Source organism: Thermobia domestica, chromosome 2 (assembly GCF_964235325.1).
Source record: "Thermobia domestica chromosome 2, izTheDome1.hap1.1, whole genome shotgun sequence".
Lineage (NCBI taxonomy): Eukaryota > Metazoa > Arthropoda > Insecta > Zygentoma > Lepismatidae > Thermobia > Thermobia domestica.
Window position 1 is genome coordinate 124,978,940 of NC_137455.1, and position 21,813 is coordinate 125,000,752.

General features: G+C 33.4%; 1 protein-coding gene across 1 annotated transcript in view; it reads right to left on the minus strand.

Moving 5' to 3' along the window:
- Positions 1-321: 321 nt before the first annotated feature.
- Pal2 (Peptidyl-alpha-hydroxyglycine-alpha-amidating lyase 2) overlaps positions 322-21,813 on the minus strand; it is a 63,508-nt gene continuing 42,016 nt past the window's right edge. The window contains exon 7 of the mRNA XM_081745769.1: positions 322-3,286. Within this exon, the coding sequence (XP_081601895.1) occupies positions 3,104-3,286 (183 nt within the window). The 3' untranslated portion in view covers positions 322-3,103. The remainder of the gene's footprint in view (positions 3,287-21,813) is intronic.

Sequence of the window (21,813 nt, forward strand, 5' to 3'; positions counted from 1 at the left end):
AAAGTCTAAAAATTTTACCTTTAAAATCCCAAAATGATTTTAAAAAATACTGTGAGGTAGGCCTTACATTGATCAGAGGACAGGACAGTCGAGCCAAAGTTCTGTACTGTGAGCAATGCAACAAAGCCTAGTACCACATGTTCGCTCAAGCTTGTGATAGATAAAGGCGTCTTCTACGTTGTAACTGAAACACAAAGTTAATGCACTCAAGTTTCACCCTCTGCACTGGCTTGACTGCCTTTACTGTGGTCATTATGCATCTAGAGTAATTCATTTAAAAACTGCATATGGTTAGGTGAAAATATAAAATACATTACAGAAATAGGTAATTTATTTTTCACTTTATACACCACAAAACAATTAAATTACACAACAATTATGAGTTAATTGCATATACTTAGGTAGATGATATGATTTACATTTTTGTTTCTGTACATTCCCTGGTTAGCAACAACTATTGCCATAAGACTATAATAAATAATATATATATATTTAAACATTAAAAAACAAAAAAAAAGAAGAAGCAAACACACACACAATTTGTGCATTATTGTTAATTTGATATAGTATTCATTATATGGTAGTTTCATTTTAGTTTATACATTATGAACTGCGTTAATACTTCTGAATTGTAGTTTTACATGAAAATTCACCAAGTTTTAGAATTTGCACTCATGAATATGGAAAATAATAAATAAATAAATAAATAAATGAAATTCAGGCATGGAAGATTTGCTTCGCACAAGGTTACGAAGAATTCTTCACATAAATTATATTTCATTAGACATGCTTTTGCGTCGACGAATCATTGTTTGTAAAAGTCTACAATGATATTGAGATTTATTTAATCTGTTGGTTTAAGCGTTGCTTACATTTTGTTACTATATACAAAATCTCGTGACTGTGGTCTTTTAGAGTCTGTTTGACTATGCTGTTAAATTTAAATAATAATAATAATAAAATGAACAGTAATATTAAATTCTCAATTTAGGAAGTTTGTTATACTTTTGTAGTTTTGATTCAACTGAGATGACAATCACGAATATTGTATGTAACTGGGGGTCCCGGGTTCGATTCCCAGTGGGAGCACCAGGCCGAAAACGTGTGAAAAGCTCTTTCAGGCCAGTCATCCTGAATGAGGTCTTCCTCATTCATACCAGGCAAATGCCGAATGGTACCTAACATAAAGGTCGTAGGCTGCTTCCTTCTTTCTCCAATCCTTTCTTCCTTCCCTTTCATCGGATAGTGTGCTCGTCGAGGGATGTCATACGTGACGGGCTAAATGGCAATAGATACCGAAACGCCTAGAAATCTAAATACTATATGCAACTGGAACGAGGACTTCCCTCCGACTCCAGTAAGGGCGCAAGAACATGCCTGTTTTGTTGAAAGTTAGCAATTTTGGCGAATTGAATGTAAATTTTAACGTTGGTTGAAGCAAGGTCAAAGAAACTGTTTTCACAATTCATATTTCAATACTTTTTTTCTTTAAAGTGACAGATTCGGATATTTGTTGATCCGAATGACTGAAGTTTCGATAATTCGAGGTATACTGTATTTAAATAACAAAAGATTTTTGTAAAAAAAAAAAAAAAAAAAAAAAAAAAAAAATCCAGTTTAGTGATTAAACCTTAAGGCAGAAGAAACAATGAACGTCATTTATAGATTAACACTTGTACTATACATTACCTCATATAAATATGTAGCACCATTCTTTCTTATACAATTTTTAAGAGTGTTATCAGTAGGAGAGAAGTATTCACACGACTGTGTGCATAGGAAACCGAATCTTACATTTCTGTTTTCACTTAAATAAATAAATAAAATGGGAGTAGAAGAAACAATACCACTTGAGATTTTGAAAATAAAATGGTTGAGCAATGAACAACGAGTGTTGTAATTTGTGTTTAATAATTTCGTAAGACCTCGACTGAACTCAGTAATTATTATACAGTTACCTTTACGTTAACTACAAAACATACTTCACAGTATAATAGAGCATCATACTTGTTAGATTGTAGAGAGCTCCACGTGCTAAATGAAGTAAAATTATCTCTGAAATTTGAATTATATCTTATATAATTCAATATTACTACGAAAGAAAATACATTTTTATTGAATTATTTTCTCCCATTATTTTGCTTCTGTTTTGCATTTCTTTGCGTCCAAAATCTTAATCTATATGACAGAAATGTCAAGTAATATTACTCAGTATATCTCTTGAGGGTTATACGAGGTGCTAGAGTCGAATTTGAAGTTGAAACTACACTTTTTTTTTTTTTTTTTGGCCATTAGTGGAATTGTTGATTTCTAGTTTTAATTGAAGATAGAATTACGATATTGTCCGAATGAAGAGGGAAATACTGAGCCAAAGTAATGGCTTGCTTTGAGGTAAGAACAGAAAGGTTCGTTATCCTATCTTTCTATATTTCTGCTTTATTTAATAAGACTATTTTATTTATAATTGGACTCTTACAAAACATTTTCAAAGGAAAACAAAAACCGATCGATACGAAGTGACACAATCCAATTTAGGTCTTGTCAATTCGTCACTATAATCGCACAACAATCATATACTATAATTAAAACTGCCAATCGAAGAGAAAAGTATCTCGGCTAAAGCCAATGACAAAGATGTTCGATGAATGAAATCAGCATATCGCATTCTATCACATTATTTACAGCTATAGATAGAAATTCATTCTTTTTGAGTGCAACTTGAGATTAATTTTCAGAATTATTTGTATAGTATGATTGATGCTGGTGCAATACTGAGGTGTGAACAAACAAACTGATAAATCGAATACATGTATCAAAGCCGAAGGGTATCAATCATTCAAGAATGAATCTCATAGGTAAATCCACAAAAAATATATTGCCATTGTTTTGAAAACAGAAATCAAGAAACGGTCACCTGAAACTTAGAGTGTATTATTTTATATATTTAACACACAACATTAGAAGATTTCTTTTCTAAAAATCACATAACGCAGTTTTTCAACGTCTTTTTCTTTAAGGATAAAAAATTATGTTCTCTGATTTTTCTCTTCTGAAAATAAATCTTTCTGCTATCTTTCTTAGTCGATTTATCCCGTGACGTCATTTAGTCTTCTTCACTTTTCTCTTCTCCCTTCTGTTGATCGGCTCTATTGTTCTCCATGTTTGGCAACTCAAGATCGTCCTTTGTCTCCATATTGAACTTCCACACTCTGTTGGGCCCTATCTCTGCCACATAGAGCGTCGAACCATCTGGAGAGATTGCTATATCATGAGGTGTCTGAAAGCCCTATAAGAAAATTATATATTATTTTATTTTTTCATTCATCTATAACAGAGCTGTTGCTCCTTTTACAATAGGTATTGCAATACTTGAAATAAATATCAATACTTATTACATAAATGAAAAGAGTAAGAGAAAGAATTATAATACAATCAATCAATAAAGGGGAATGCAGCAAAATTTATATGTTCACATTCACACACTCACATGTATTTATATACAGACATACTTGAATAGGTATATAGGCACGTATATACATATATAGCCTATCGTGCATTCATATACATGTGCATATACATAGGTCTACATATATAATTGAAGTATAGCTCTATGTTTTCAATATGCAGACTCAGTAGGTGTTAGAATAGACAAGAAACAAGATACATAATCTGTAAGGTTTTAAGTTTGTAGAACTATTTATCTAAATATATATATTTTTAATTGAAATAGAAACATATGTGGCATCGAGAAATCTTTATTATTATTATTATTATTATTATTATTATTATTATTATTATTATTATTATTATTATTATTATTATTATTATTATTATTTTACCATCTCTAGTTAAGATATTGTGGTCTCTTCTGCAATTCTTACTAGTGGTGAGTTTTGATGTACAATTGGATTTCATTTTTCAGAATAGAACATTTGTCGAGTTTGTAAATTAGTTTTCCTAGTATTACTATCTATTGCAAACATTCTTCCTTATCGAATATTCCATTTACCACTTTGAACGAAAAGAGCTTAAGAGTCCCTATCACTGCGAAATTAAAATACGCGAAACGCGAAAATAAATGCCAATTTTCTAAATGGCTGGAAATCAAAAGCAGATAAATGAATCATGATAACCAGGGCCCGGATCTTGTTGACTAGTCAACTTTTTCCTGTTGCGCATAGGACAAGGCAAGTTCAAATAAAAACGTTATCTATCAACTCTAGGTTCTAAAAATATAGCTTTTTAGGGTCAACTTTTGGTCACTTTTTGCCATTTTGAAATTTCAGGTCATTTTTTAATATTTTAAGGTAACTTTTAAGTCACTTATGGTCTTTTTATTCTTTTTCTTCTACATAGGGAAATCTTTAAATGAACACAGTTTACAAATGTGGAAAAGTCGAAGTTGATAAATCTCTTTTCTTCCTTCCTGACTATTGGGGTTGAGAAACTGCATTCTTAACAAGCTAATAAGAACTAAGCTGTAGCTGGTTAACGAAAGGTGGGGGTTAGTAGGTGGCCAAACAGTTTTCGGTTGTTGACCACAAAGGATGTGATCACGTGAATAATTAAAAATGGATTAGAAGGCGTACAAGGATTTTAAACAGGTTTCTATCTATTATCTTCATGTAGTCTACACTTGCGAACTTTTATTGTTTACGAGTGCTTCCTACTTTCAACTCAGGAGTGAATTGATGCTTTCAATACTTAGAATGCCGTACAATGGACTGATCAATAGAAATAAATGATCAATGGACTGCAACTAAGTGAAACAATACTTTTTGTATATGAGTGAGAAATGTTAACAAAATTCCAATGGATATTAAAAAAATGTCAATGTTTAACGAAATAAACGTTTAAGAAAACTCAAGTTTTAAGGTCATTTTTTGTGATTTTTAGGGTCATTTTACAGGAATTTTAGTGTCATTTTATAGGTCACATTTTAGAAAATTTTAGGTCAACAACATCCGGGCTCTGATGATAACGGTATCTCACGCAAAATAATATTGTCTAGTTAGGTATTGTTCCACTTTTCGATTATCTTTTATCTATTTGAAGTATCATATAATTACTGTAAAATTAGCGGTATTTTAATTTCGCAGTGATGAGACCTCTTAATGAGGATTTGACTATCAATTTCACTTTTTAAAAAATGACATACGTTCTTGTACAGAGCATTTTTTAGACTTCCAAATTTAGCTATGTAAAAGTATCGAAAGTCTTATAGAATGGTTTTGTCTCGAGAGATATCAGAGCAAAAACGATAAAACATATCGAGAAGCAGTTTTTTCTTCAAGCCGGTTGAACGTCTCAAGGATAGGTTCCATGTTCTTCGTTAACTCTCTATTCAACCCAAAAGTGGTTCAAATTAGTCATTTCCGGTTTCAACGTTTATCACGATAAAACGAAAACGATAATAGATAGTGAGAAGCTAGTTTTTTTCTGCAAACGATTTAGCGTCTCGAGGCAACGAACCAAGACTATCTCGAAAACTACCAAAACTGGAAGTGATTCAAATTTAATTTTACTTCACGTTTCAATATTCATTTTCACAGAACGAAAACGGTAAGAGGTATCGAAATAGAGTTTTCTGCAATCGATTCAGTGCTCCTTGAATAGACTCTGTCTCTTTCCTTAACCATCTACTCAAATTGGAAATTTTTCAAATGAACGATTTCCAGTTTCAATCTGTATAGCCATAGAACAAAAACAGTACGACATAGCGAGTAATGGCTTTTTAATATGTATTCAGTGCCTTAGAAAGAGATTTTATCTCTGTTCTTATTAATCTATTGCAACCAATAGCTATAGACGTATTACTTCAAGTTTAAGTATTGAATTCACATAGTTTGGAAGTCTAACGTTGTTTCACATTGGGAAACGGAACAAACTTGTTAGGTTTAAAAATTGTTTTTCTGCATTTTCTCTAAAACTACGCATGAGGATTTACACTTAGTCATATTTTGTTCAGCTTAATAAGACCCATCGATTAGTATATGTCTCGTCTTTGAAAACGCTACTAATATTCTAGAATTCGTAATATATTCAATGGTTTTGAGATTAAGCTGCTAGACTAAATGGTCGATGTGTAGGAAACATAATTTCTCTTGAAAGTCTTTGAAATATATAAAATAATATGTTCAAGTATTTAATATCATTTTATTACAATTTAACTATTCTTGTGGTGTTGTAACATCATTATTTATATATTTTGTCTAATGCATTCGCTAGATAAGCAATTATTTTATCGCCTAGAAATGAAGTAATTTTTTTCTTAAAGTTTATACAGTAATATTATTTTTATCTGTATACTGTATGATAAAATATAAGGGTGAAACGAAACGAGAGCTTCTTCATACAATTCATGGTATATTTAGATCTTCACTTTGAAGACCATTTACTTGCATATATATTACCATCTTTGATCTTGAAAACATTGTAGTGTAGTGATTCCCAACCTTGGAGGCATGAAAAGAGACCAAGAGGGCACAAGCTACTGATAGAAATAAGTTTATGGAGAAAGTATCTACCATTCGTAATGACTATTTTCAATTTGCTTTAGCAAATTTAACAGACCTTGACATTATGACCTTGTCATGGAAAAGAGGGAGCATGAAGTATGCAAGGCTCATAATAGGGGACAGAAGGTAAAGAAGGTTGGGGACCACCCCTGCACACAGAACTACAAGTGCATCATAGGAAATTTGAAACATTTACGTGCATCAAATGGCGCGTTAATATGTATAAATTTCGTTTTTGTCACTGATGCGCAGCATTTTCAACCCTAGAGAACGATCGAAAATAGAAAATGGGTCATTTGAGACATATAAATGCATTGTGGTTTAAGATTACTCAATTGATGCAGATCTTTGCATCGGTACTGATGCATTTCTTCTTGATTTGAGCGTCACCTGTCGTGTTTTGTTTGAAGCTAGTCTCCAGCACTTACTGCGCATGCTCGACTGGTTTTCGTGTTGTTGTGGAGCGAATTCTGACTTGTTATTGTATGTGTTCTTTTGTCTAGTGCTGGAGTCTGCTTAGAAAAACGGAGGTAAGTGTATATTAAAATACGATATTATTGTGTTAGGTAGTGCAAGTATGTAGTTATTAAGAAAAGTACCGTTAGCAAAACAAAAATAGCAACAAGAATAGAGACAAAGCCATAAGGGATTCTCAGAAGGAACTCGTTTCCTACAAAAATCCACAAAGGAGTGAAGAAATATTTAGGTTAACTACAGTACATACTGTATGTTGAAGTGACTCATGCTAGTGGCTGCTTGATTCTCATTAAATATATCCGATGCATGCGTGAACTCCGAACCGCTGTTATTATTATTATTATTATTATTATTATTATTATTATTATTATTATTATTATTATTATTATTATTAGTAGTAGTAGTAGTAGTAGTAGTAGTAGTAGTAGTAGTATTAATAATAATAATAATAATAATAATAATAATAATAATAATAATAATAATAATAATAATAATAATACTTAATATTCTTATTAGGTGAAGGTTGATTATTTAGAAAAACTTCATTTAACTCGCATAAGTTGTTACTCCTGCACCAAGGGCGCCGATCCTGGGGGGTTTAGTGGTCTGGGACCCCCAAAGTTGAAATGGTCCTCTAACGAGGGGGGCCAAATTGCTAAGTTGAAGCAGGTTCTCCTATTTCTACAGTACATGGTCGTTCATTTCTCCTTTCTACTAATGCATATCTTTCATAGGGCCCTCCAAAGTTACACAGAAAACGGCGCCCTTGTCCTGCACATATCAATAGTTGAGTATCTACTAAAAGTCACACATGGTCACGTAATTGTGATGTTTTGGTTAGAGTATCGGGCCAAAAGCCCCGATTTCGTGATATTGAGTAAATATTGACAAAACACGGGTATGCCTACTATTGAGCAGGAAATAAATTGAAGGTTAAAAACACTAGCACGGCATTAACCCTTACATATATCGTATATGTTTATACGTTAAGGTTGTATTTTCATTATTCGATTTTAAAAGTACTAATAAAGCTTTTTTTCTAGAGTGGAAGCGTTCTAGAACACGTTACGTATGGTTTTACGATATTGAGTAAATATTGACAAAACACGGGTATGCCTACTATTGAGCAGGAAATAAATTGAAGGTTAAAAACAGTAGCACGGCATTAACCCTTACATATATCGTATATGTTTATACGTTAGGGTTGTATTTTCATTATTCGATTTTAAAAGTACTAATAAAGCTTTTTTTTCTAGAGTGGAAGCGTTCTAGAACACGTTACGTATGGTTTTACGCCTTTCTGGGTCGAAACATAGGGTGTGATACGTCATAACTTAAAACTAAAGAATTTTTTGTTAGGCCTATTTTTACTATTTTTTGAGTTACTTACTTTTGCACCTATAACAAAAATTCCCCTTTTCTCGATTTTCCCGCTCAGATACTCGACGGAGACATGCGAATGGAAAACGTTTCAAAGGCTGTTCTATTCTGAAGAGAATGAGGTACGAACCATAATGCTAATGTAAATAAGGATGTCTCAGGAAATTTTTACCTGAGATCTTGTTTTAAACGGGAATTTATGGTACTGTGGGCATATTATTTTTTGGCGGGCTTACTTTTGCACCTAGAAGATCGATATTTTGCACATACATTCAGTGTACTCCTTAGTATTCTACAGATATATTTCAGATCTCTGCGGTGCCCCAAGTTGTGTTCAAACGGGTAAAAAGGTTTTAAAAAGGGATATTTTAATAAATCTCTTTATCGAGATTTTCCCGCCTCAGATACATGATGAAGACATGTGATTGGTAACGTTAGAAAGTACTTTCCATTCTGAAAAAAATGAGGTACAAACCATGATCCTAGGGTAAATAGGGATGTCTTAGAAAATTTCCCGTTTTTGCGGGAATTTGGGGTATTGTGGGGATATTCTTAGCACATGTGTTAATATATATATATATATATATATATATATATATATATATATATATATATATATATATATATATATATTTACCTTACTGTTCTAAATAGAAGCTTGAAATTTTGTAGACATATTCACTATGCCCTTAACATTTTTCAGTTGATTTTGAGATCTGTGTGTTAACACAGGGGGGGAGAGGTCCAGAAATGCTAAAAAAGGGATATTTTAACAAAAATCCCATTTTTTGCAATTTTTCCCGACTCAGATACATGACGGAAACATATGAATGGTACCGTTTGAAAGACTGTTCTATTCTGATGAGAATGAAGTGTAAAACATGACCCTAGGATGTCTCAGAAAATTTTTATATTACATCCGAATCTTTTTGAGTCATCTGGGCCACTGTGGGGATGTTCTTAGCTGATTGGTAATTTGTTTCTCCTATCCTTACTATTCAAGATAGAAGCTTGAAATTTTGTACACACGTTTCGTACACCATTTAGTATTTTTCGGTTTATTTTGAGATCTGTGTATTAACACAGGGTGTTCCGGAGGGACCCAAAATAGAAAAAAGGGATTTTTTCTACCAAAAGCATTATTTTTCCCCTCAAACTTTCCGTTTCAGGGACATGATAGGGAAATGTGAATGGTGCCGTTTTAACACAGCGTATAATAAGGAAAGGAAATTTCAAATGTAATTTCTGGTATCATTATCAGGTTAACTTTTCAGAGATTAACAGGATTTTCCACTAGTGTTATGTTCTTCCAATGAATTCAATTTGATTATGAGATTTAAACTGACTGTTACTTCATTTTTAATTAAAATTCGTAGTTTCATGAATGAGAAATGAAAGAAACATAACTCAGCATGTCAGAAAGCTACTGATAATGTGTCAGTAGAGACAAGAGACACACGTACTAGAAAACATGCTACAGGCTAAACCAGTAACGTCTTAGTTTCTGTTCCATTTTCAGTTTTTTTTTTTTTTTTTTTTTTAAGAACATGCGTCGTGTACTTACGTAACATCCTATATTACTGAGAAAGTAAACCTGATAGCGAAATTCTGATTTCAGATTTGAATTTAACATGGTAAATTACTATAGACCTACAGACTTTTATCCCAGAAATATAACTTTTTTAGAATATTGTAATTATACATCACAAGAACAGTTTTCATATTTTTGTACCTAATTCGAAACGTCCACGTATTTGTCCGTTTGCAAAATATATCTTTAATAATTAAAAACAGGGAAATGTAAGTGAACAATTCTTTCAGATGATTTTAAAATGAAACTTTGGATGTCTTCCCGTTTGGCCTTTTCCCGTTTCGCCTTGTGCCTGTTTTCATTACTTCAGGCTATGATGCTAAGATAGTATATGCTAATTTGATTGTAAGGCGAAACAGGAATTCCCCTTTGCCCTTTCCATTTCGCCTTACACCAGTGAAGGGGATTTTCAAGTTATGATAGGGAAATTTAGTGTCATTTTGGAAAACATTTGTAATGCTAGTAGTATTTACGTTTGAACGAACAGAATAGCGTATAATCAAAGCAAGTATTCAGAATTTTGTGTTATCTGCGTCACTGTTTAAAAAATTGCTCATGTAGCCTTGTATTTGTACCTCACGTATGAAGAAGAGAGCGGCGGAAGAACGAACATCAACAATTACTAAGACATATAGGTAAGTATATATAATAGTTGTAATAAGGTATAAGTAATTTTGACACTGAAGCTTCTCTGCATGTTTCTAATATTTACTCGTGCAACTTTTCCAAAAGTTATTTTAGAACTTTAGATGTGGAACTTTTCTTAAATGGCATCCTAGCTAGCACACAAATACATAGTCCATTTTTTTAATTTATAGTGTAACACAATTAACCGGTCGTAGTTAAGCAATATTCCGTCTGTCTTTACTTTCTAGAGGGAAAGTACGACTTTTTTTTTTTTTTTTTTTTGCTGTTGATGTTTAAAATGAATTTATTTTCTTCTCTCCAGGAAGAAGATTGCTAAGGGAAATTAGTGTGGTGAAACTGCATCTGCTGTCCCTATTTTTGGTGCCGTTAAACACTCTCTATATAACGTACGAGCATGAACCGGGCACCACTATCGCAAAAATTGAATAAATTGAATGTGGAAGGATCGTGGAGCGAAACGAAGGACGGCAAAAACTTTTATTGGGGGATGAAGGCGATGACACCAGTAGAATTCTTGAAGTTATATTTTAGTAATCAAGAAAATAGTTTATCATTTCTTACGTTCTTCTTGTTTCTTTTTTTCTTTTTCTTTTCTTTTTTCTTTTCTTTCTTTCTTTTTTTTTGAAATCGTGAAAATCTGTTATGACAATAGTAATAGGAGTAAGAATATTAATATTAAAGCATTTTCTTTAGAATGTCTGTGTTGTTTATTCTAGTCTTTCTATCTTCAACAGGTTTTCGGCACTTTTGGAACTTTGAAAATTATGTGTCAGTGCGACAGGATTGTAGTGGAGGGACACTTAAGACTGTACCTCTCTTTTTCTCCCAAATGTACATCCTGCACGGAAAATATTTCGGCCAGGTATTTGTTCTCCTCTTCTGCATATTGCCCAGTAAAAAGCAAGAGACACATGTAAGATTACTGGAGATAATCATGGAAGAAGCTGAGAAATTTGGACTGCGTTTCAAATTGAAAGAAGTTTCTATTGATCTTAAGAAAGTAGCAATTAATGCTATAAATAAAGTATTTCCTGGTTAAAATCACAGGATGTTCCTTCCACTACTCTCAGTCTGTTTGGAGGAAGGTTCAGCAGTTAGAACTTTCTCAATTGTACAAAGAGAACACTGAAGTAAAAAGATGGATTCGACATGCAGCAGCACAGCCTCTGGTACCAACTTCCCATTTAGATGTAGTGTTTGTACATTTGCAAGAAGATGCGCCTGACGTTCTATGAAGGAGGAGTTCCATGATTATCTTATAGACACTTGGCTGGATGATGGTGACACGTTATTTTCTCTGTAAGTATGTTTTCTTTCCTACATAAATAGATGGCGTTTAGTGCAAAAAATTAATGATTGTTTTTTATTATTAAATCATTAATTAAGCTATCCCGAGCACTTTACAGTATAGCATTTTTTCCATTAACACCTAATGTAAAGTGTAATATAGATTTTCTTGCGACGTGCATGTATTGAAGATTCTACATTCACTGATTTGTAAATTATCAAAAGAACACATTCTTTTGCTTTGCAAAAGAAATAAATTAGGTTCACCCAAAATTTTGCCATTGACTTTCCAACGTAGATTCTCCTGCAATCCTTTGAATTTTTAATGTGCTAATGATGTATTATTACCTATTTGCAGTGACTTGTGGAATCACTTTGAAAACGATCAAGAACAAATGACTAACAATGCAAGACAGTGGCACGTCAAATTACGAAGAAAGGCATCAAGGGATCACTTAGACATACATTCTTTCATTGAATTAATGAAAGACAGGCAACGTGAAAATGAAAGATTGCGAGTACTTCTTCAAGTGGTTATCAGAAAACACACTTAGAAAGCTAAGGTAGAGACGGTTTGACGATTCACCGCCTAAAAGATAGACTTAAGAACAGTGAAATTGATGTAATTTCATATACTGATGCTGTTTCATATTATATCCACATAGAAACTTGATATGCTATTTCGGGTGTGATAATAAAATTTATATTCTAAGATATTTGAGTTTAATTTGTCTGAAATAGAAGAGACGTTGCAGTTGAGAATAAGATAAATCCCTCTTTGTTACAGAAACAGAGTGAAAATTCCCTTGTATGTTATAAGGTCAAGCAGGAAAAGGCCAAACGGGAATTCCCCTTCCGCCTTAAGATAACATCCTTATCGGTTGTATGGCAAAATGTTTTGAGGGCATAAGGCGAAACGGAAAAAGACCAAACGGGCATAAATTAGTATATTAAAATATATTATAAAAAAGCAATAGAAAGATTCAGAGAACATAGACATACCAAAGTTTGATTTATTATCTGAGTTGGTAGTTTCCACTTTTTTTTTTTTTTTTTTTTTTTTTTTTAACTGTAAAGTTTTGTGTTTCCCATCGCTAGATTTGCTATCGGTACGATTTTTCTAACATTGACCCATGTTCTTTTATTTCACCAAAGATAATTTGGGATTTTAGCTTTAGTGAAAATGGCAAAACTGCTCTTGTAGAGCAACCTGTAAAAAAAAGCTATGTACCTAGGTATAATAAATTGAGTTCTTTTCCTTTTTTGACTTGTAAGATATACTATTTGAAGGCCTTATTTCTGTAACTATTTTCTCATAATGGTTGTGACATAGTTTAGATGGATCTCATAAATTGAGTGGCCTAAATTGTATATTGCACATCTGATATACAGGGTTGTCAAGGGTGTGAAAACGATGGAATAAATTTACAACACTACCAAAACTATGAAATCGAGGTTTATTAGTGTGATGCATGACAGAGTGAAAATATTCCACTTTACATGAGAGCCTCTGCGACCATTTTGGAAGGTATCATACTGGATTTTAATTAATTCAGTGAAATGGGAACTTTACGATCCGATACTATTGTTGAAATAAGGTGTGATTTCGTAACGATATTATGGTAGTTTCCTCTCTGCTTGTTTGCATCCTGAACAAAATTATGATCATAAATTTACAATGACAAGTTTTTGTATCTAGACCTATGTGATCAAAATTTCGTTAACAAAGATTATAGAAAACAATCTTGTTAATGTCTTTAAAAATCACACTTTATTTCAAAAATAGTAGTGTATCGTAAAGTCTATATTTCACTTAATTAACTCAAATTCAGTATGACTACTTCCAAAATGGCCGTAGAGGCTCTCATGTAATATGGAATATCTGTATTCTGTCCTGCATTACCCAAAAAGCCTCGATTACATATTTTTAGTAGTGTTCTAAATTTATTTAATCGTTTTCACACCCTTGGAAATCCTGTATATTTAGGGAATATGCAACCAGCGATACCAACCATTGTTTCAATTAATGCATGTAAATGCTTCAGTAAGAGGCAAAAAAATGCATAACATTTTGTGATTTCAGCAAAACGTTTATCTGCATAATAAATTTTATGCACACAAGTGCATCAATTAACACAGTTTTCATTATGCATTTAGTTGCATCCTTAAAAATTATGCATCTAAACGTTTTGCTGGAGTCACAAAAGTTATGCATTTTTTTGTGTCAACTAACGCGTCTGTGGTTCTGTGTGTGTAGTGGAATACCTAATTCTAATGCGTCTGAATTTCCGAAAAAAAAAAATCAGACATCCGTTGTTTTAAATAAGTCTCTTAAGTCCATGAATCATCTATTTACTTTCTTATAAGCGATCCAGGTTTGCCTTATGGAAAGACAATAAGCAGCAAGTAAAACGTTTCTTGTTATAATCAGAGCCCGTCAAAATATAGCTCTTATTTTCTTGAAATATGGCATAGCAAAATGGCTTTTAAAAATTAAAAACATGTCTTTTATATATATCTTTTATTAAAAATATGGCTTTTATGTACAGCTTTTATTTTTCCATTGCATTCCAATACTTACATATTAAAAACTACAAATGGCCATTCTGTAAATAAATATCATTCTTTATTGAACATTGTAATCAAATAGTGTTCAATGTTGGCTGTTGACAGACACAATCTCCTGTCGTTGAGTAAATACTTCAACTTTGAAAAGGAACGCTCAACGTCTGCTGATGTCACTGGTACAAATTTGCACGAGAGCACGTCCAAATGTGTCCAATTATCTGGAAGTGTTTCTAGAGTGTTGGATCCTGCTGGTGTTTAAGGATGGTCTAAAGCCACAAAAAGTTTGTTTCTGTGATAAGAGATGGCGTTGCTATCGCCCTATCTTTTCAATGTTAATTAATATTCACAAAAATGACTAATAACTTTTACAAATACTGAACTATGTTCTTCACTGTCAGTCTGTTTGAAGATAATGACTATACGCAGCAATTGTTCCGTGCAGATTTTCGAATTGTTGACTCGTTCATTGTTGAGTTCAACTAATTGTTGCAGAGGAATTCAATGCCTCTCCCCTTACCATTTGTTCTAGGACTCTGGAATTTTGGTATTTAGTACAGCATGATGTAGTCTATAGGTTCCAAGGTGACAATTTTTCGAAATTTTGTTCTTTCCATTGTTGCAAGCTTGTAATTGTTGCAGAGAAATCCTATACTTCTCCCGTTATCATTTGTTCTAGGACACTGAAATTCTGGCATTTAGTATAGCGTGACCTAATGTATGAATCACAAGTTGAAATTTTTTCGTAATTTTGTTCTTTCCATTGTTGTAAGCTTTTAATTGTTGGAGAGTAATCCAATGCTTCTCGCGTTACTGCTTGTTCTAAGACTTTGAAATTCTAGCATTTAGCAAAGAATGTAGTAATGTATGAATATGAAGGCGAAAATTGTATTATGTATTTCCGTTCCCATTGTTGTAACCTTTTAATTGTTGTGGAGAAATCTGATCCCTTTCCCGTTATCGTTTGCACAAGGACGATGAAATTCTGTCACTGAGTACAAAATGAAGTAATATATGAAACTCAAGGCGAAAATTTTACAGCATTTTGTTCTTTCCATTGTTGTAAGCTTTTGATTGTTGAAGGAATCCAATGCTTTTCCCGTTCTCATTTATTCTAAGATTCTGAAATTTCGGCATTTGGTATACCATAATGTAGTGTATGATTCATAACGTAATCATTTTTCGATATTTTGTTCTTTCCATTGTTGTAAGCTTTTAATTGTTGTAGAGGAATTAGATACCTCTCGCGTCATCGCTTGTTCTAGGTCTCTGAAATTCCGTCATTTAGTACAGGACCAAGTGATCTATGAATTTTTATATGAAAAATTTTACTACAATTTATTCTTTCCATTGTTGTAAGTTTGTAAACCAACCATTGTTGTGAACCAACTTAATTTATGCAAAATGTTTTGGTTATTCTGGGTATTATAATAATGGACATGTTCAGTTTAACCGAACCCACAGTTTTCCCCCTCGTTCTTTCACATCTGTTTTCTTTCCAAGTGTCCAATTTCGTTTCTCCCTCCAATTCGTTTCACTGTCCTTGAGGGGAGGGACATCCTTCTGAAGACACTGGACACGACCGTCTTGTGAGTTTCTCTCTAAACACCAAACACACACACACACACACACAATATAACTATACATTCACACGCACCTTTCTGTTACACATTATATGTGGAAACAAATACCAATCACTCAAAGGTTTCTCAGGAACATTTATGAACAATTTAGAATAATTATGTAACTGAAACTGCGATTAGAAAATTTTGGTTTCAAATTTGATAAATACAATGAATACGGTTTTCAAGCGAGCAAATGCAGCTACATGCTATGACAACTCACCGCGTGTTGTTGAGGGGAAACAATATTGTTTCAATGTCTTATTACTGCATCCATAAAACTTATGTAAATGGACTGGATTAGATTGGATAAACCGCTCACCTCTGATAGCAAAAAACCTTCGAGTTATTTTGTCTTTACACCGCTATACTGATCTTATGAAATTATGTAAACATATTTAACTAAATAAATAAATAAAACTAAACCAAGGATTGTTTACACTTGCTTGTTATCTTTAATTTAAAAAAGTTATTAATTATATTTCTGAAATTTCCTCAAACACGATTATTTGTATTCAAAAGCATCATCAGTTAATTTATTAATCTTCCCAAGATTACTCGCAATTGACAATGAATGAAATGCATTTATTTCTCGAAGTGTACTTAGCCTCATCAATTTTTTTTAATCGTCTCTTTTTATCGTAGTCCCTTTGTGCGTTGTATGTGCTCGTTTGAGGACACATGTCAAATTTGTGCATTTACTATCAAAAGACAAACTAAAATAAATGTTTTACTCTTCTCCACTTTTGAATTTCCAAGCCCTTTCTTTGTTCGAGTATTGTTCGTATAAGAATCTGTTCACTTTCCCAACTATATAGACGCTTAGAGACTGAGATATAAGATTTTAATAAGATAAGTAATCACTTCCAATTTCAATCAATCTTTGTCGCTTGGAGGACGATACGATGGGTCACTGGTAGAGCCCTCACCTCTAGTGTCAGACATCCCTGGTTTGATCCCGCCAACGCAAATTTGTGGTGGAAAACACTGTAGCCGCAGTTTTCTCGGGGCTTTTCCATTTCCAAAAACATTCTCATTCCGCCAATTCTATCATGATCATTCACTTCCATTACAGTCACCATGTTTTCTTCTCTTATCGTTACTGGAAAGTAAAAATTATCCAGAAAGCAACCAAAAGTGTTGTTGAATTAAAGCATTACTGAGAAATTGGACTATTCGATTATGCATATAACAGTGATGGAATGGGACATGGGCCACTTGGGTCTCGACTTTTGTCTGAGTCATCCGGGTCCGGGTTCGCTTATCAGACTCGGTCTGATTCGGTGACTGAACGAACCCGGACACCAAATCATATCCGGAAACTCAGATACACCTGGTGACTGAGGAGCAACCGAAATAGCTCTGCAGAATTACTGCAAAAATTTTATTTATACTTCATTAATGATGTTCACTGCTTGAGTTAGAACATTAATTTGCCCGATACTTGATGTGACATTTCTTAATCAAGATACCATGTTTTGAATATTTCAAATATAATTTCATGTTTATTCGTCTTCAAGCATGCGGTTTTTGATTATAGCCTATAACAAAAAAGAATTAACAAAAACTGATTAACCTCAGCGGTATTTTTTATGTTCTAAACAAGAAGCTTTACAGGTCGATTAAACATTAACGATCTCTCATAAGACAAACATGTAACTTATCTTTTCTTTGCGATTTTGAATGTTGGTACCCTTATAAGCGTTGTAGTTATCTTTCAGTGTAACGCTTGACACAAGGAAGCAAGCAAGCGTAAAATAAAATTATATTTAGTGGAAAGGCGATGAGAGAGGAGAGAATCAGGTTTGTTAGAACTGCGTTAGTAGCCTCACACACACTTCTCATGTATATGACTTTCCATCTCTGGGTTCTATCGAATCATCGGGTCACTGCGGATGATTGGTCGTGGTTTCTCAGTCATGGGTCTTTCTGGATCTGATTGCAGTCTCTCTTCCGAGTCATGTTACACGAAATTCGTGACCTATTCCATCAGTGGTAGACTATCTATATGGCAACATCAAACATGTTATAAGAAAAACGAAAAACAGAAATATGGAAAGATATTGAAATACCCCCCCCCAAAAAAAATGAATATTGAAAATATCAAATACCGAAAACATTGATTCGTAAATATTTCGGTATTGATGTTTAGATATTCGAAAATATCTTATGGATGGATCAATATATCGAAATATCGCACAGCACTAGTTAGGATGCAGATAAGCATGTAGCCACACGTCTCATATAGACTCGTTCTCGCATTCTCCAAACAAACGATGTTTAAATACACTGTCTAGTATCAAACTCGTTATTTGGCTTGGTCTTCAAAGTAGAATTTCTACCACAGAATTATTGTGGTTTCTGAACCCGCGATAATCAAATTTGTGTGCTGTCAATAATTACCTTTGTTATTAAATATAGAAAACAAGTGACGTTCTCTACCTGATCTGTGCTTTTTCATCATATACAACTCAAGCTCGCATTATGATATTACGGCTCGTATTGGCCGTAATAGAAGCCGAACATTTTGTTACCATTTCAATTCTGAAAAATTAGAGTGCGTTATATGTTCCCGACGTTACTAAAATTATGACACTTCTTCATATCATATGCTGCTTCAAGTAAGTTGATTCATCATTTTGGAATAACGATTATACAACAGCATAGTAGAAACTAGCCATATTATACAGCAGCGTTTCCCAACTGGTGTGCCGCGGCACACTGGTGTGCCGCGAATGGGCCGCTGGTGTGCCGCGAGAAAATGAAAACAAAATTATTAATTATATAGGAACCTAATTACAAGACAGGAAATATGTGTATTTAAATTTCACATTATTATGAACCTCTACAATGAAAAAATACTGTAATTGTAATATATTATTTTACATACATTATTACTACATAGATTGTATTTCGAAAACAGAATTTTATTAATATTTAAAATTGTGACGTATGTTAACCATGTTAATAAATTATAAGTTTCACACTGTGTTACTTATCTGTTCATTTTTAATGTTGAAAAAAGTATTAATTATCACTGTTATGACCATTATTGTTTCTTTATTGTTACAGATTATTTCGTAACTTGAAATTTTAAAATCTCATTATATCCTTTCGACAAAGCAAACACATACAAATTACCGCAATTCTGTTTAAAAGTACAAGAGATTTGTTTGTTCGTTCGTAATTTAGTGATCTTCCTTGTGACAGGTTGGATACATTCTTCGAAAAAGAAAGTGTATTTTTTAAAAGACTGAGTTCTATATTTCATTGGAATTGTTTTCTATTTTTTAATTTGAATGAAAAGTAAGTATAATGATTTACGATGGAGGAAAACCAGTGATCGAGCTTTATTCTTTGTGAGAAGGAGATCAGTAATCAAAGAAACCAAATACGACGGTATTTTCTATTTACAAATAATAATAATAATAATAATAATAATACCTATGAGTGTGCCGCGAGAATTCAAGTTAGACCCGTAGTGTGCCGCAAGTTGAAAAAGGTTGGGAAACGCTGTTATACAGCATTGTCGAAACTAACTTTCGATAGTTAACAGAAGTAGTTTGGCAACGGTTGATGACTGGCAAAAATCAATAGGCAGTGCAAATTTTAGGGATGCGCACGAGACGAGTCGAGACAGAATTTTCCTGACAAAATTCGAGTCGAGACATCACTTTTACAGCACATTTTCGAAACGAAACAGCCAAAAATCTTGTCTCGTGCGCATCCCTAGCAAATTTTATAACACATTAAAATATGTTAAAGCACTCAAAACAATTAGAAATACGTCAGATGCACATGTGTGAAATTGTCCCCTAATAAATTTCGATTCAAAGCCAAAATCAATCATTTGTATTCTATTTGTGATTGGTTCTTTTGAAGAAATAATTTATTTCACCAACAAAAACGAAATATTTAAAAAATAAAGCTCATACTTCACCCTATCCTCAATTTTCAAAAATTTGATTCAAAACTAGGAACGCGCACAACACAAGTCGAAATTTAAGTCTGTCTCTACTCATATGAAGAAAATGCCGTCTCGACTCGGCGAATTCAAAATCTAAAGCCATCGTTTGTTTGAAAAATATAAAAATAAATTTTTACATAATACATATGTATATAGATACTTTATACAGACACACACACATTTTATATATATATATATATATATATATATATATATATATATATATATATATATATATATATATATATATATATATATATATATATATTAGAGACCTGCACGGGCCGAATTTTTCGACCCGAGCCCAATCCAGCCCGAACGTACCTAGGCCCGGCCCAGCCCGGGCCCGAAAAGTTTTGAAGATTTTCGGCCCGAGCCCGGCCCGGCCCGATAAGTTTTTTAAAATTCTTGGCCCAAGCCCGGCCCGGGCCCGATAAATTTTAAGTTTTTGGCCCGACCCCGGCCCGATAAATTTTTAAAAAAAACTTAGCTCGAGCCCCAATCTTTCTCAAAATTTAGTACTAAATTTGACCTCACCCTCAAACATTTTCTAAACTCTGGTTCACAACCTGACGCTTGCCTCCCGAATAGTACCATTGCCTCCTAGAACTTTGCCTGTCATCGAGAGAACAAAAATTCCATTCCCTGTAACAAAACTCTAACTTAATTGATTTTTAGCATAAAGTGAAGATGACAATATTGTTTAGCGACTGGCAAAACATTCCCACCCCTTCTTGTTATATTTTGAGTTCAGTGAAGGTCAAGGTCAGAGCTCAATTTACCGCATAATGCCTGCAATCCTCTATAGTGAAAGTGGAGCCGCTAAGCAACACAAACTGTAAATTGCTATTGCATTCTTTGTAACATTTTTCACGGGCACACTTCTTCAGCGTTTGGCTCTATTCCAATTATCGTTTAACGAAAGTCAATAATTATTAAAGAATTGCAGTTGATCGGCCCCAGCCCGGACCGACTTGAAGGGAAATCAGTGTCGGCCAGCCCAAGCCCGGCCCGGCCCAAAGAAATAACAGTGTCGGCCCGCCCAAGCCCGGCCCGGCCCAAAGAAATAGCAGAGTCGGCCCGCCCAAGCCCGGCCCGGTCTCTAATATATATATATATATATAAAGATATGCTTGGGCCTTGAATCGAAATTTTGAAAATAAGTGAATATCGTTTCACAGTGTGGAACTAAGACTTCCAAACTATGTGAATTGAATACTCAAACATGAAGTAGTGCATCTGTAAGTACTTGTTGCAATAGAGTAATAAGATCAAAGATAGAACCTGTTACTCGGACGCTGAATTTATATCAAAAAGCCATTAGTCGCTGTCACTTATCGTTTTTATTCTATGTCGATAAAGGTTGAAACTAAAAATCGTTTATTCCAACCACTTTCGGATTGAATAGAGGCCTAAGGAAGAAAATCAAACCTATTTTTGGGACACTGAATCAATTGCTAAAAACCACATCTTGATAGCATTTACAGTTTTCGCCGGACAGTACTGAAACCAGAAGTAATAGTATATTTTAGTCAATTTCGGTTTCTGTAGAGTTTGTGGATAGTCATAACATGTCGTCTTGAGACGCTCAATCGTTTACAAAAAAAAAAAAAAAAAAAAAAAAAAAAAAAAAAAAAAAAAAGCTTTTGGCTATCTATTACCGACATAAGTTAATGGTCTTAAACAATGAAACCGGAAATGATAGTAAATTTGAACCACTTCTTGCTTTGGTAGTGTTGTGGATAGTCATATTATATT